Source organism: Girardinichthys multiradiatus, chromosome 13, assembly GCF_021462225.1.
Source record: "Girardinichthys multiradiatus isolate DD_20200921_A chromosome 13, DD_fGirMul_XY1, whole genome shotgun sequence".
NCBI classification, from domain to species: domain Eukaryota; kingdom Metazoa; phylum Chordata; class Actinopteri; order Cyprinodontiformes; family Goodeidae; genus Girardinichthys; species Girardinichthys multiradiatus.
In genome coordinates this window covers 6,045,265-6,063,024 of record NC_061806.1, presented here as the reverse complement: position 1 = coordinate 6,063,024, position 17,760 = coordinate 6,045,265, and the positions used below count along the sequence as shown (strand labels likewise).

Genomic DNA, 17,760 nt, shown 5'->3' with positions numbered 1-17,760 from the left:
TCAGGATAAGCACTTAAGAACCAAGCAGTCACAGAAACCTTTAATAAATACACTGATTCCTGTGTGGCTAAAGACTGCCTATTGTGGGTTCCTTTTAAGTAACGTTAGAAACTAACTTTTAATCTGTTATCCCATTCTTCACCGTTGTTTAATGTTCCAAAGAGCTCGACATTCATGACTGCAAGACAAGAACACTTATGCTGGGATTTTAAAACCTAAACTTGAAACCGTTTCAACTGATAAATTGTAGAGATTTGAAATTTGGAACATAGCTAGATTCCTCCAAATTGAATTAAACTTGGGATAATTGATCCCTCTCAGGTGGTCTCACTTGCTTTCAGACTTTTTGCAGGAGGGTGTAGCTGTGGCAGCATGGCGAAGTCCAACGTCACGCCTTGACCATACGTTTGCCTCTAAATTACACGCACGTGGTCCATTTTACTCCAAGTTAAATATGGTTGTTCCTTGTCAACCCCCAAAAAGCTCTATTGGATCAATGTCGCCCCCTTGAAAATATTTAAGGCATTATCTCCCTCATACATCAACGGATCCATACCAAATTTTGTGTGCATCGTCGTGGACAAATACTGAACATGTTGTCATGGTCAATTGATGACATCACTTTAGCCCCAACCAGTGACAACCAAGGGACTGGTTCCTTAGCTGACTGACCTTCCTTGACAGTCTTCAAAGTTTCAAACTTTTTCATAACAATATTACCTATTAGACTGTCAGAGCACGATAGGAAATCATCATTAATCATTCTCCACCGAACAGGAAGTGAAGCCAGCGTCCATTGGGACGGTTCGATTTTGGGCAAATTTTGAACACTTCTAGCTGCAGCTAACTGAAGGTCATATTTTCTTTTTCTCTCTCCGTCTCTCTCAAACACAATCCAGACAAAATGTGTTAAATCAGGTCCATTTGAGCTTCATTTTCAAAAGTCTGGATTTCAATCACTTCACTAATAAAATAAAAAATTAAAAAAGGAAAAAACTGATAACTTTTGCCATTATCTATTAAAAAAAAAGCCACCATCTGAAGTGGAGATGTTTACCAAACAATATTCTTTTGGGTGTCTGTTCTCGAGAACATTCAACATTCATTTATTGCTCTACACTCAGGGCAAGTATAACAAGTGTTCTGAAGTTGCCCAGTTTACCTTAAACATGTAAACATTTATTATTAAGCTTTTGATAATGAGATCTTTAAAATTCAGTACTTTGAATTCTTGTGAAAACACAGCAGGTTTCCTTAGTACATTTGGCAGCTGAGTAGTAACAACCATGACACCTGGACCCAAAAACCTAATTATGTGTTTAAGTAACTGACATAAAACAAGTAAAGCAGAGGAAAGTCATGCCTTCTTATCCAACACAGAGACAACAGCAATAAAAACAAAAATCAGTTAACACGTTTATTTTAAGCTGCATTATAGAGGTAAAGGTGAATGAACATGTTCAGGTTCACATTAAATGTAGAAACAATTATTGTCACTGTCTTGTTTTTCTACTGTCAATTTTTGCTCTGTCGCAATGAGGACAGGAGGGGTGGGAGAAGATTGAGAGCAGGTCTGTGTTCTTGCACTCCTAGTGCTACTAGAGCTCCTGTTAGGAGGGAAGTTGTTCTTGGAAGGACAGGAGGCTGAGCCGGCATCACCTGAAACACAGAGGGTGGGCAATAAAACACATTAAATTGACCGGCTCCACATATGAGCCCATAAATATAAACAAAAAACAGAAACTATTTCACTTTAACTTTTCTTTCATTGACAATATAGATGAAAAACACTTCACACCAGCTTTTGATGCAACTTTGGGTTACATTTATGTTAATACATTTTTAAACAGAAATGTGAATGCAGAGAGATATGAGTAATTATACACTGCTCAAAAAAATAAAGAGAACACTTAAACAACACAATATAACTCCAAGTTAATCAAACGTCTGTGAAATCAAACTGTCCACTTAGGAAGCAACACTGATTGACAATCAATTTCACATGCTGTTGTGCAAATGGAATAGACAACAGGGGGAAATCTTTGGAGATTAGCAAGACACTCAATAAAGGAGTGGTTCTGCAGGTGGGACCACAGACCACTTCTCAGTACCTATGCTTTCTGGCTGATGTTTTGGTCACTTTTGAATATTGGTGGTGCTTTCACACTCGTGGTATCATGAGACGGACTCTACAACCCACACATGTGGCTCAGGTTGTGCAGCTCATCCAGGATGGCACATCAATGTGAGCTGTGGCAAGGTTTGCTGTGTCTGTCAGCGTAGTGTCCAGACCCTGGAGGCGCTACCAGGAGACGTGGAGGAGACCGTAGGAGGGCAACAACCCAGCAGCAGGACCGCTACCTCCACCTTTATGCAAGGAGGAACAAGAGGAGCACTGCCAGAGCCCTGCAAAATGACCTCCAGCAGGCCACAAATGTGCATGTGTCTGCACAAACGGTTAGAAACCGACTCTATGAGGATGGTATGAGGGCCCAACGTCCACAAATGGGGGTTGAGCTCAAAGCCCAACACCGTGCAGGAGGCTTGGCATTTGCCAGACAACACCAGGATTGGCAAATTCACCACTGGCGCCCTGTGCTCTTCACAGATGAAAGCAGGTTCACACTGAGCAGGTGTGACAGACGTGACAGAGTCTGGAGACACCGTGGAGAGCGATCTGCTGCATGCAACATCCTTCAGCATGACTGGTTTGGCAGTGGGTCAGTAATGGTGTGGGTTGGCATTTCTTTGGAGGGACGCACAGCCCTCCAAAGCGCATGCATAAATGCGCAGGCCATAAATGTGCATGTGTCTGCATAAACGGTTAGAAACCGACTCCATGAGGACGGCCCTCCATGTGCTACCCAGAGGTAGCCTCACTGCCATTAGGTACTGAGATGAGATCCTCAGACCCCTTGTGAGACCATATGCTGGTGCGGTTCACCCTGGGTTCCTCCTAATGCAGGACAATGCTAGACCTCATGTGGCTGGAGTATGTCAGCAGTTCCTGCAAGATGAAGACATTGAAGCTATGGACTGGCCCGCCCGTTCCCCTGACCTGAATCCGATTGAGCACATCAGGGACATCATGTCTCGCTCCATCCACCAACGTCACGTTGCACCACAGACTGTCCAGGAGTTGGCGGATGCTTTAGTCCAGGTCTTGGAGGAGATCCCTCAGGAGACCATCCGCATGCCCAGGCGTTGTAGGGAGGTCGTACAGGCACGTGGAGGCCACACACAATACTGAGCCTCATTTTGACTTGTTTTAAGGACATTACATCAAAGTTGGATCAGCCTGTAGAGTGTTTCGCCATTTAAGTCTGAGTGTGACTCCAAATCCAGGCCTCCATTGGTTAATAAATGTGATTTCCATTGATGATTTTTGTGTGATTTTGTACAGAACAAAGTATTCAATGAGAATATTTCATTTATTCAGATCTAGGATGTGTTATTTGAGTGTTCCCTTTATTTTTTTGAGCAGTGTGTGTTACTATAGTTTTAGATAAGTATGTTTTATTTTACAAAATCTTTGTAAAATAAAACATCTTTAATCTAGATTTTAAATCTTGGAAGTTGGTGCAGAGATATCAAAATGTTGAAGAAGAAATGTAGTCTTGACCTGGAATCATTTCTCATAAACTGTAAACTGTTTTATTCACCAAGGGAGTTCTTCTTGTTTGTTCTGCATGGCGCTTACATACTACCTCAAGGCTCCACTGGCTGAGCTGATAACAGATGTGGAAAAAAAACCATCCAGACTCTCTCATTGTTCTTGGGGATTTTAAGAGTGCAAACCTCTCCAATGAGCTGCCTAAATATACACATCACATTAAGTGTCCCACCAGGGATACAAACACTCTGGACCACTGCTATAGAACTTTAAAGGATGCATATCATACCATCACCAGGGCTGCTTTGGGACTTTCTGACGACTCTCTGGTCCATCTCATTCCAACCTACAGGCAGAAATTAAAACCTTCCAAACCTGAGGTTCAGAATGTTAAGAAATGGACTGATGGCTCAAAGCAGATGTTACAACAACAAACCAACTTACTGAGGTGGTGACATCATACATCAGTTTCTGTGAGGACATGTGTGTGCAGACCAAGACCTTCTGCACATACAATAAACCTTGGTTCACTTCTCATCCGAGTCAGCTGCACAGGTATAAGGAAGAGGCTCACAGCAGTAGGGAGCGGGCCCTGTATAAGCAGGGCAGGAACTAACTGACCAGTGAGATCAAAGCAGTGAAGAGAAGCTACAGTGAGAAGCTAAAGAAATGCTTCTCACGCTTTTGCTGTTTTGAATGGTTTTAAAAACCTACTGCCTACAAGAACCATTCCCCCAACACTAAACAGAATCCTCACCTGGCAAATCAGCTGAATGGCTTCTACTGCAGGTATAAAGAGCAGCAGTTCACACCTCAACTCAACTCCTCCACATCCAATTTAGACACAAATTCTTGCCATACACCAACCACCCCCCTATCTTCAGACCCCCTGCATGCATTTAGGATCTCAGAGGAAGATGTAAATAGAATCTTTCAGCGCCTGAACACAAGGAAGGCTTGAGAACCTGATAATGTCTCCCCATTGTGCCTGAGAGCCTGCACCAACCAACTGGCCCCAATCTTCACTGAGATCTCTAACAAGTAATTGGAGCTCTGTGAGGTTCCCTCCTGCTTCAAACGCCCCACCATCATCCCAGTACCCAAGAACCCCACCATCACAGAATTAAATGACTCATCCTGCAACATCTCGACCAACCAGGGACTTGTTTTTGGACTTCAGCTCATCTTTCAACACCATCACCCCTGACATCCTCCACCAGAAGCTCAATCAGCTCAAAGTCCCAGTCTCCACCTGTCAGTTTTCTCAAAGAGCAGCAGCCTGTGAGGCTGGGGAGCATCTTCTCCCACACAAGAACCATCAGCACTGGTGCCCCTCATGTGGCTGTGTGTGTGTGTGTGTGTGTCCCCCTCCTCTTTTCTCTCAACACAAATGACTGTGTGGATTCACTGTGGCAATGAAATATCTTAGAGATCGGATTTTAAATCCAAAGAGGGCTCCATAATCTAAAAGGCCTGGTTTTTAATAACTGTCGATGGTTGCAAATTCTTTGCAGTAAAAGTTACAATGAACTTTGTAATGGCTTTGCTTTTTCTGAGTTAGGGGGTAGCTTTGACACTGCTTGCTAGCTAAGTCGATGGTGGCATCATCAGCCGTTTTTCTTCGGCCTCTGGGTGAAACTGCTTAATATGGTTTCTCATGTTTCAAAATATTTCATTTTAGTCTATATTGAAAATCCTTTATAACACACACAAGACTGCAGCCAAATGCATATTCTGTTGTTTTTTGGATAAAAAATGTAAGATATGGAAAAAAGATAAATTAATATAAGTTATGCTCGCATTAGGAATATTGAGGTCAACAAATTCTTATTTTTGACATCATTTTCAAAAATGGCTAGTTGCACTATACTGAGAACTCCTTAAACAGTTTAAAAAGTAATTTCTACATGCATATTGTAAATGGACTAGTTATAAATTTGCCTTTAGAAGATTTTTATACCAGCATTTTTACTTGTACCCAGGTAAAATATCACAGTAGTAACATTACCATTGCTTAATTACATTAGCCACAAAAAGATAAAAATATTCTACTTTTGGTTTACTATATAATGGTATTATATCATAAAAGTAGGACATTTAAGTAGAAGCATGCGATAGTAATATCTTCCTGCCAACAATTTATTGAAACAAAGGTTAACAACAGTGTTGGGTAAACCACAACACAAATGTCAATATCTTGATAACTTTTGTGTCTGTAAGTATAAACTACAGCTGACAATATCGTCTCATGTTGTTGACAAACTGACTTTTTGTCTTCTGAGGCATGGCAGTATCATTTTCTTAAAGGGATGCCCTAAGGTCATTGAGCTTCAGGGGTTGCGCAGATTGTCTATGGGATTCAGGTCTGAAGAAGGTGTGGGACACTCTATTTGAAGTACCCCAGCCTCCAGCAACTATTCCTTGATTATGCAAACTCGATTAGCCGATAGTTGGGAGATTTGTGGTTTCATCTTGTTGGAGAACATCATGTTATGTAATAAGTACTGAAACTTTGAACAGTTGGACAGATGCATTTAAATACTTAGAAACTTGGAAAAGGTCTAATAAGATAACCTGGAATCTTTATAGTGCATTTCAGGTGCCTTCTGAAATGTCATCAGAAAGCAGAGTATTTTGAACTTTTTGTGAGTAGATTATTTTAGTAGATTATTTAGTGCTTTTCCCAACTCTATTTAAAGGCATTCATCAGCACAGCATCTGTCTCAGGTAACTAAATAATCTTACAATGTAGTTGTGACTTGACATCAAGAAGAAAGACCATACCTTTTCAACTTTGTGACAATGAATGAGTCCATCATGTCCAATGTAAAATGTTGAAAATGCATCATATGACCTAGAAGAGATGATATTAGGAATGAGTAGGATTAGAAAGCAAAAACTATTTAAACATCAAAATCTGACTTTTAAAAGTGCTTGTTCTTCCACCACTAATATCCAACACAACAGGAAAGGAAACAGAACATGATTGCAATCAGAGTAAAAAACCACTGCCATAAGCAAGACGTTCTTCATTTTGGACAGAGTAGAGAAGTCAAGAATCGAAAAGATGGAATTCAGTATAAGAACATTGCACACAAGTTATGTTTTGAGAAGAGCTGCTATCAGAAGAGATACCATAAGTCTGATCCCCCGTCAGAGTAAAGAACTCCATCGCTAATAGAACCAGTCTGTTTTTCCACAGCCACAACACACTGTTAGGCAACTCCAAATGTCTTGTCACCTATATTTATTATCCTCCCCTTAAGGCATTTTGGATTTTCCATAGGGGATTGTTTCTGTAAACAGTTCATCATTGGAAATGAGAGTTTGTCTTGGTTAGTCTTTAGAATGCAGTAAAAAAAAAAAAAAAAAAACGTAAAAATTCTTTAATTTAATTTTGTTTCAAATCTTTTTTTTTAAATCACTCGATGCCATTATAGGGAACAACCGACCAGAGTCGGCTTTCTCATGCCTTATGATAAAAAAATCGAAGCGAGACATAAACGGTGAACTACAGAGCACTGTTTACTAAAACCAGCCAGCACAGAAACAGTTTCTTCCACAGGAAGTTTGTCTGATGAACACTTGACAGTCAGAATTCCAGAACAACACCATGCATACTTGGACTGATCTCACATTATCTTCCCTGTAAAGTCACTTGTGTATATGTATATTTAAAATATATTTTTTATTTCCATTTATCTTGACAATAAAAATAAAAATCTTCACTGTGTACCGGAGTCAAACTCCTTGTTTGTTCGTTAGTGTGGGAGGTTTCATGGCTAAATTGGACCAGCCTGGTAGCCAGTCTTCATTGATTGCACATTGCACCAGTAAGAGCAGAGTGTGAAGGTTCAATTAGCAGGGTAAGAGCACAGTTTTGCTCAAAATATTGAAATGCACACAACATTATGGGTGACATACCAGAGTTCAAAAGAGGACAAATTGTTGGTGCACGTCTTGCTGGCGCATCTGTGACCAAGACCGCAAGTCTTTGTGATGTATCAAGAGCCACGGTACCCAGGGTATTGTCAGCATACCACCAAGAAGGACGAACCACATCCAACAGGATTAACTGTGGACGCAAGAAGAAGCTGTCTGAAAGGGATGTTCGGGTGCTAACCCGGATTGTATCCAAAAAACATAAAACCACGGCTGCCCAAATCACGGCAGAATTAAATGTGCACCTCAACTCTCCTGTTTCCACCAGAACTGTCCGTCGGGATCTCCACAGGGTCAATATACACAGCCGGGCTGCTATAGCCAAACCTTTGGTCACTCATGCCAATGCCAAACATTGGTTTCAATGGTGCAAGGAGTGCAAATCTTGGGCTGTGGACAATGTGAAACATGTATTGTTCTCTGATGAGTCCACCTTTACTGTTTTCCCCACATCCGGGAGAGTTACAGTGTGGAGAAGCCCCAAAGAAGCGTACCACCCAGACTGTTGCATGCCCAGCGTGAAGCATGGGGGTGGATCAGTGATGGTTTGGGCTGCCATATCATGGCATTCCCTTGGCCCAATACGTGTGCTAGATGGGCGCGTCACTGCCAAGGACTATCGAACCATTCTTGAGGACCATGTGCATCCAATGGTTCAAACACTGTATCCTGAAGGCGGTGCCGTGTATCAGGATGACAATGCACCAATACACACAGCAAGACTGGTGAAAGATTGGTTTGATGAACATGAAAGTGAAGTTGAACATCACCCATGGCCTGCACAGTCACCAGATCTAAATATTATTGAGCCACTTTGGGGTGTTTTGGAGGAGCGAGTCAGGAAACGTTTTCCTCCACCAGTATCACGTAGTGACCTGGCCGCTATCCTGCAAGAAGAGTGGCTTAAAATCCCTCTGACCACTGTGCAGGATTTGTATATGTCATTCCCAAGACGAATTGACGCTGTATTGGCCGCAAAAGGAGGCCCTAAACCATACTAATGAATTATTATGGTCTAAAACCAGGGGTTTCAGTTTCATTGTCCAACCCCTGTATATATATTGATAGACTGATTTGAAAAATATTATCGTGAAAGGAATTTTTTTCCTTATCGCCCAGCCATATGTGCATTCTAGAAGCAAAGTCATGGACTGCTACCCGACTCCCCGCCTTGTTTTTTTGCTGTTTTCTCAATCGGTCCCTCAAAACAAACTCCTAAAAGGATTCCATCTGTATTTGGAGGTAATGTAGCATCACTTGACGTTTGCACATGAAGAACTAGAAGCCAAAAAGAAAATTGTTTTAATTCAATTCAGTCTATTAATATAGCGCCAGCTCACGTGTTAATTTAAAGCACTTTGCAACACAAACAGATCCAAAGAAAAAATTCTGACCATAACTTTACAGGCCATTTTACAGAAACCTGGAACCACTTCATTCACAACTGGCCATACCTCCACCCACCTGAGATCAAGAAACAGTCTCCATCCAATCTCTTTTTTATTGCTACAGCCATTCTAGCAGAAGGATCTCCTCCAGAGGCTCCCCACATAGGGCTGAGGACCAACTGTTACTCACCAACCAGCAAGTGCAGGGTTTCACCTGGCCTAGCTGACTACCTGTGTCTGCCAAGTCTAACTCTATTCCCCAAGACACACAGTGACAGTACAGAATAAATAGGAACAGTGTGTAAATTGGTGTATGTCATTTCTCACCATTAACACATAGGATACATGAGGGGGATTCTTGAAAGTGATGTAGGCATGAAGTAAGGTTTGAGGCCCCTGCCAATCACGAGACTTAAAAGCATAAGTAATGAATAAATAGAATCATACGGGAGAGAAAAAAAAAATGTAGGTCTTTTCATTGGACGACTCTAAAGTTAGCATCTACATTTTCGTGCTGTTCGTTTATTGACACCACTACCTTAGATTGGATTCAGTGTGAAAATTGTTTTCACAAACAGGTTTGTCCATTCTACAGATTTTAGATTTTGAAGTAGAACTGATGAAAAAGAAATCTGAAAAATAGCCCTTCACTCAAGTTCTGAATGGGAAGCGTGTATCAGATGCAAATTTGAGCATCATGTACCTCTGCTTATATAGTTTTAAAAAGAATGGAATCAGGGAGCTGCCCACTGCATTTTTTGTGTAGTCCTCCATGTCAGCATCGCACCACACCTTCTTTGGTTCCTTGATGTCAACTTCATTTATGAAAGCTCGCATTGCTGCAGGATATAGATGAGTTGAGTGAACAGAGGCAGGTTAAACATCTTTGTTTGGTCTCTCTCCCACCTACAGCACAAGTCCTATAGAGACTACTTCCTTTGCAAGACAACCCTAGCTACAAGTGGACTTTCTATCAACTTATCATTGTTCACATGTACACCAAGTTAGCACAGATGCTTCCCTTACAAATATAGGACATAACAGTCCTTTTTTATTACTGGACCGGTGTCCAAAAAAAAAGGACCGGCATCTGAAACTTTGGACATTCACCTGAAGTGTTGCCAGTACTTGAACCAATAAAGGTCCTCTTAAGGTGATCTCATAAACTTTGGCAACTTTTGAAAACTGAGCATAGCTTAAAGGTTCTATAAAAGTGCAGAAGAGAGCTGGAGGGTGAAAGAAAATACAATCCACTGATCAAGACTGAATTATCTGAAAAAGCAAGGGTAAACATTGTCAGCTGGGAGGCTTGTGTCTAGAAGGGAGGCCTTTATAAGACTTTAACCTCTTAAACCTAAGGCCTCTTTTTGAGAAATGTGCTCGAAAATGGCATACCCAAAATGAATTGAATATATCTAAGGAACTACAAGGGTTATTTGAATGGTTCTGGAACCAAAATGAAGATAAGACTCCAGAGAATACCCCTTAAGTCTAAAAATTATCACTCAAGCTGAGTGAGAGTAAATGTATGTGCAGTACATAAAACAAAAATATTTTGCCCGCAAAATGCTTTTTGTGATGTGAATATTCCTTTGAAAGCATGCAGTTGTAATTCAAAACATCTAGCAAGCCAAAGCACAGAATCTGACCATTAGCTGTACCAAATTCATGCAGGGACAATGGATTATAGGAGGCAAGCAGAAATGTATACTTTATCACAGATTATGACCATAAAACAGCAAATGTAAAAGATGTTTTTAGCTTTATGAAATAAGCCTTATTTTTCCTCTTCTTCTGCTGCTGGTTCAGTAAGTTTTGCACGTAGGGTGGGGATGCTTATATCATTGGAAAGAGCAGAGTCTGGGCTTTCATTTGACAGGTCTGTGTCGTTTGGATCGTGTTGCACCGACGTTGCTGTGTGTTTCCTGGGTGTGCATCTTTAGGCTCTTTTTTAGAGGTCGACCGATAAATTGACCATACGATGGTCGATACGTGCATGCGTTCACCGATCCATCAACTGCATTCAGCAGCCATGCCTTGAGATCACGTGCCCTTTGAATGGGCAGATATTGGCTTGACATTGGCTTGTTTACCGGCTTACTTAACTACATAGCCCTTGTTGGCCCCCTAGTGGTGGGTCTGATCTGAACATATATTGCAATCTTACTGATTGTTACAGTAAGGGCTCGGGCTCGCTCTCTCTCTCTCTGTGTGTGTGTGTCCCTCTCCCTCAATCTGTGTGTCCGTCTTTGACAGTTTCCGTAGGCCTATTAATGTAAAAAAAAAAAAAAAAACATTTATTTTTGTTATACTGCTGTTTACAAAAATTCTGAGGAAAGTAATATGCGCTACAAAGGCCTCATGCTGCTACAATCACACAAACATTTAAGTGTTAAGATTGTTTTTATTGTTATATATTTAAATGTTCTACATTGTTTGCTATACATTCTTAATATGTTTTGTTTTGTTAACAGATGTTTCTTTTTGTTTAAATTGAGACTTGTGTAACATTTGTTATCATTGTGTCAATGCTATCATGTAAATAGAGGTGGAAAAAGGAATATCGTCCTCAAGAATTAGCCCAAAAAAAACCAAACAAAATCGGCAGCACATATCGGGTACCAGCTAGACTGATGTCAAAATAATCAGTATAGGCCTTAAAAAACCTGTATCGAACCTGGTCGAACCTTTTCTAAATTTAGCCGATTATGGTTGAAATTGGGTGTTGTTGAGGTAGAAAAGGTTGTTTCTGTCATGTAGACGAGCCGTTACCTGTAAAGTAGATACGCAGGATACATATATTGGTTTTTGTTTAACCTGTGTTAGTAATGATCATGCTGGTGAAAATACTGCTGCGCCCGGTATCGGGAACGCTCGGTATATAGGAGTTAAAGCAAAAAAATGTAATTTATGAGAAAGATCGTAATAAACATAAGGCTGCAATATACTAGGAAATCATGGCATTGTGAATTCAAAGACCTGTACAGGTGGGATTTGTCTTTCCGGTAGAAGCGCAGCAGAAGAGAGTGAAAGGGAAGGCCCTTGATCCTCCAGCGAGCCTTAATGGTCCTGTCCTCCATATGCTTGGTGAGCTTCAGCACATCCAGCCGAGCCTCAGTGTAGTAACACAGGGACAGAAGGCGCCACAGGGAGAGTGTGAACCGGTACACGACAAGACCTCTACACATTAACAGAATTAGCAAAAATCTACTGTTGTTCTTCAGCACATATTGTATCAAGTAACATCCAGCTTGAACATGCAATCACCTGGTCTTGATGTTTATCAGTCCATTGATGAATTCCACATCATTTGAGTACATGGTGTAGTCATGGTTTGTCATAAAGAAACTTGGAAGCTGCAAAAAATAAATAAATACATTTTTTAAAAATCTGACACAGCACCCCTGCAGGTTTCCACTTCAGTCCTTCCGGTAAAATTTAAATGTTCAAAATAACAAGATTGCAGCAGGTACAAATTAAACAGTACTGATGGTGATACATATGGGTTGGATTGTTCAGACACAGGGCGCACACCGAGGCTGTGACTGCCTGGGACTGACCTGCCGATACTTAATATCTTGACTAAGGACTATATCACAGAACCTCATCTGCATAAACGCAGGTTTATGTAAATGCTATTGACCCCACAAGAACAAATGTACTGTGTGGTTTCTTAATGTGATAGTTTTGAGTATAGTCGAAAGATGCCCATTTATGCATTGAACATGCAAATCATGATTCCATCACATGCTTAAAAAATTAGGTTAACAAAACATAACAGAAAGCTAAGAGTTTAACAGCTTAGTGGGTAGACTCGTTGCTTGCAGTCTAAAAATTGTGGGTTCAACTCCAGCTTCTTACTGCCACATGTCGATGTTCCCCTGGGCAAGACGCTTGACCTCAAAATGCCTAATGAACTGTGTATTGTTTCTAATTATATACCACCTTTTTAGGCTCCAAAGGATTTTATGCTGCAAAGAAAGTGTCGAATATATTACAAGCATAGAGAGCCTGAATGTACACTGCTCAAAAAAATAAAGAGAACACTTAAACAAAACAATATAACTCAAACTCCTGTGAAATCAAACTGTCCACTTAGGAAGCAACACTGATTGACAATCAATTCCACATGCTGTTGTGCAAATGGAATAGACAACAGGGGGAAATCTTTGGAGATTAGCAAGACACACTCAATAAAGGAGTGGTTCAGCAGGTGGGGACCACAGACCACTTCTCAGTACCTATGCTTTCTGGCTGATGTTCTGGTCAATTTTGAATGTTGGTGGTGCTTTCACACTCGTGGTAGCATGAGACGGACTCTACAACCCACACAAGTGGCTCAGGTAGTGCAGCTCATCCAGGATGGCACATCAATGCGAGCTGTGGCAAGGTTTGCTGTGTCTCAGTGTAGTGTCCGGACACTGGAGGCGCTACCAGGAGACAGGCCAGTACACCAGGAGACGTGGAGGAGACCGTAGGAGGGCAATAACCCAGCAGCAGGACCGCTACCTCCGCCATTGTGCAAGGAGGAACAGGAGGAGCACTGCCAGAGCCCTGCAAAATGACCTCCAGCAGGCCACAAATGTGCATGTGTCTGCACAAACGGTTAGAAACCGACTCCATGAGGATGGTATGAGGGCCCAACGTCCACAAATGGGGGTTGAACTCACAGTCCAACATCGTGCAGGACGCTAGGCATTTGCCAGAGAACATCAGGATTGGCAAGTTCACCACAGGCGCCCTGTGCTCTTCACAGATGAAAGCAGGTTCACACTGAGCACAGTCTGGAGACACCGTGGAGAGCGATCTGCTGCCTGCAACATCCTTCAGCATGACCGGTTTGGCAGTGGGTTAGTAATGGTGTGGGGTGGCATTTCTTTCCGTGTGCTCGCCAGAGGTAGCCTCACTGCCATTAGGTACCGAGATGAGATCCTCAGACCCCTTGTGAGACCATATGCTGGTGCGGTTGGCCCTGGGTTCCTCCTAATGCAGGACAATACTAGACCTCATGTGGCTGGAGTGTGTCAGCAGTTCCTGCAAGATGAAGACATTGAAGCTATGGACTGGTCCGCCCGTTCCCCAGACCTGAATCCGATTGAGCACATCTGGGACATCATGTCTCGCTCCATCCACCAACGTCACGTTGCACCACAGACTGTCCAGGAGTTGGCGGATGCTTTAGTCCAGGTCTGAGAGGAGATCCCACAGGAGACCATCGGCCGTCTCATCAGGAGCATGCCCAGGCGTTGTAGGGAGGTCATACAGACACGTGGAGGCCACACACAATACTGAGTCTCATTTTGACTTGTTTTAAGGACATTACATCAAAGTTGGATCAGCCTGTAGTGTGTTTCTCCATTTAAGTCTGAGTGTGACTCCAAATCCAGGCCTCCATTGGTTAATAAATGTGATTTCCATTGATGATTTTTGTGTGATTTTGTACAGAACAAAGTATTCAATGAGAATATTTCATTTATTCAGATCTAGAATGTGTTATTTGAGTGTTCCCTTTATTTTTTTGAGCAGTGTATGTTACCTCCATGATTGCATAGTACCTCCATAATTAGCTAACAATTTTTGAGGTCCAGGCGGTCCTTTGTGATATCCACATTGTATAGCGATATTGGGATAATTAATTTGCAATTAATATATTGTGTTGCCCTAGTTTATTATACCTTGCAATCAACTGAAATGTCTTGACATAGCATGGTGAGATAGAAGTCATCCCACCAGTATTAGTTCCGTGAACCACCTCGGGAGGTAGTAAAAAACTGCGCCTATGAACTATAAGGGGTCATTTGGGACTGTACTTGGCCTGTCAGTGCACACAGAAAGGAGGTTGCATCACTCTACAGTGTCCATTTACTCTGAGACTTATGTTGATCAGCATAATCTGATGAAGATAATATGCTGAGACAAAAACATTGCTGGTGTTCAGGCACTGAATGCATTTGGACAACGTAAATTTGGATTAATACATAGAGCTCAGCCCTAGGGAAATGAAGGTGGATCACATTGTTTTATGGGAAAATGACAAAATGGTCCGTTATCAAGGTTTTGTGGTGCCGTGCTTATTGTGGAACTGAGGTGTGAAAGGGGCTAAAGTTATGACACCTGTTAAAAGCTTACCTCTAGCCTGAGTCTTTCATACATCATGCTCAGTTTCTCCTCTTCTTCACCATCTCCTTCATTCACTTGCCCTTCTGCTCTGCCCAGGTGGCTGCACAGAGAGGTAGGCAGCAGCAGGAGCAGTTCAGCAGTCGTCCTGTTGAGTCCATTATTTTGGGAGGATTTGAGTATTTTGCCTATTCCATGGTGCGTGCTTGGACAATGGAAACAATAAAACTGTGAGCCATACATGAATGGCACAAGACAATCCTCTGTTTCAAACAGACTTCTGAAGCAGCCATGTTCTCTCTTTGCAACATCTGCTTTTTTCATCTGGAGGCTCTCAATGCTGATGTCATCCTCTCTGCTGCCATCCACAGTTGTCAGTTCGAAGGGAAAATCAGTGTCACTGCTGTGATTCCCCAAAGAAATCAAATCTTCTGGCTGAATGTTAGTGAAGACAGGAAGCTTCAGCAGTGTGTGCATATTGTTCAACTTCTCCTGTGAAACTAGTACACACAGGCTGCGAGACTCCTCCCAGTCCTCTTCATAGCAATTTTCTCTCTGCTGGCTAGCATGATGGAGTGGATGGGACAGCAATGGTTGCCTCATCTTCTGATATCTCAGGCTGTTCGGAGGCGCCAGGGCCCAAGCAGCACTGCTCAGTGGACATGTCTGATAGATCCATTGCCTCTGAAACACCTAAAATGGAGCATTGAGCATTTAACACACAATTTATGTTAAACAAATTGTAATGTGCCGACATAAAACACCTGCTATTTTGCTGGACTAAAGAATCCTTCATCCTCAGTCTATATGACAAATTAAGCACAGACTACAGGCTTATGCTTATACATAGAACTTAAAAAGACTCACACTTTTACACAACTTATCATCATCATCATAAGTAGTAAGTAGTAGTAGAACTTTGAATCATAATACTATACAAGTGTAGATAGAATAAACCCAAATAGTAAGGTTGGATTTGGAAAGACATCTCAAACTTGGTCCTACTATCACTGCCTGAAGGTTGGAGAAAGTGATTGGGTGCTGGTTGCTACCTATCTTCACAGGAATTTAACTTATTTAAAGATACATAGTAAGCTAATCAAACAATTAATGCACATGCAAGGAGCCTTTGTGCATGCCTGTTTAGTGGTGGTCCTGTTCAGACCTACCATTAACATGCGGACTGGCTTATTCAGTCACAGGTGGATGGCTTTAAGAAGGTACCTGGTGTTAAAATGCCTCCAAAGTAATGCCCCTTTTCCACTGGCTCAATTTGGCCCTACTTGACTCCCCTCGGAGTTTTTTCCGTACCGGTACCTACTCTTTTGGTCCCTGCTCCTGAGCAGGTACAACCGGGACTGAGTAGGGAATACATGTCACGTGACCACACTGCTTTTCACTGATTGGCCGTGGGAGGAGTTCAAACGAGAAGGTTTTCGTTGAGATAGTGCAGGGAAAAGTTAATAAAACTCAAGAGCAACTACAATAATATTAAGGACCACAGTGGCCGGAGCAGGTCAAACATGTAATTTTACCATTTACAGGTCATAAACCAGCCTGAAGGCTGACAGAAAAGAAAAAGGAGAAATCAACTTTCTGAATTACACGCAGGCAATGCAATGTATTTAATAACATCCTAAATCACGTGATTACACATAAAATCAGATGCGTAGAGGCACACACATTTCCTCCAAAACACACAAAAGAAACAATGTGTTTGGTTCGGACATTTATTGACGGTCCTAAAGTGAACCAGTGTCTGCAGGAGGAGGGAGCAGGCAGAGAGCAACTGCCCGTAATCAGACTGTCTGGATCGGACCCAACGGGAGGACGAGCCAGCTGAATGTGCGGAGCAAAAATATGCAATATCCAACCTAAAACTAACTTCATGCGGTTTTGCTCTTTAAAGTCCTTGTCCTTGTTATTGCCGTTGATGATAAAAACTTCCTCATAAAGCCTAAAATTGTAATTTCTTCAGGCAAACTTTGGAGCTTTACCAGTCCCTGACAGCACTGTCTCTCCTGACTGATTCTCCTCCCCCACCCTATCACATCAGAACCTCTGAGCCTTATTTTGTTCTGGCTGGGCTGTGGTCCAGATAATTATCTTAGTGGATCATTTTAGACATAAAAAACATAAGACATTCTTTCATATATATTAATACACACAGTCAAACATTAGTATTTAGTTTATGTTTTTATTTTCTAGAAATTTTTTATCATTTCACGCAGATTACTTTAATGTGACAATGTAACACATTAACATTAATAGCAGCACAGCGCACTACACTCATGGCTGGAGGCAGGGCTTTAGCCACCATTGCTTCAGCCGTTGGCTGGTCAGTGGAAACACAACAGTTACTGTACCGAGTAGAACAAAACTGAGTGGTGCAGAGCCGCGTTGGCTAAAACGAGCCTGTGGAAAAGGGGCATAACTGGATCTCAATGACCTGCTCTTAATGCTCTAAAGGACTTTACTTTGCAAATGTGACAAGAAATACGGTCACATTTTTCCTTCTCCAGATTTTGGAGTGCTAGTACTGACTAGAACAACTGAGTAGGGCATTAACTTGGGGTTAGGGTTGGTGTAATAGTGTTAATTCACGGAAAAATCCAATTTGTAAATTTTGACCAGATTAAGTCCTTTAATTCACATATTCAGTTTGAATGAACTACATTGACTTGGACTGTAAATAATCAA

At 41.7% G+C, this 17,760-nt stretch overlaps 1 protein-coding gene across 4 annotated transcripts in view; it reads right to left on the bottom strand.

The window, feature by feature from the left end:
- Positions 1–1,403: 1,403 nt before the first annotated feature.
- c13h6orf136 (chromosome 13 C6orf136 homolog) overlaps positions 1,404–17,760 on the bottom strand; it is a 30,698-nt gene continuing 14,341 nt past the window's right edge. For 3 of the 4 annotated variants that reach the window (XM_047383720.1, XM_047383717.1, XM_047383718.1), the window contains exons 3-7: positions 15,073–15,753; positions 12,211–12,299; positions 11,923–12,123; positions 6,398–6,467; positions 1,404–1,659 (exon numbers count right to left, since the gene is read on the bottom strand). In XM_047383720.1, coding sequence (XP_047239676.1) covers positions 1,516–1,659; positions 6,398–6,467; positions 11,923–12,123; positions 12,211–12,299; positions 15,073–15,753 — 1,185 coding nt within the window. In that variant the 3' untranslated portion in view covers positions 1,404–1,515. The remainder of the gene's footprint in view (positions 1,660–6,397; positions 6,468–11,922; positions 12,124–12,210; positions 12,300–15,072; positions 15,754–17,760) is intronic. The other variant, XM_047383721.1, reaches the window with a different exon arrangement.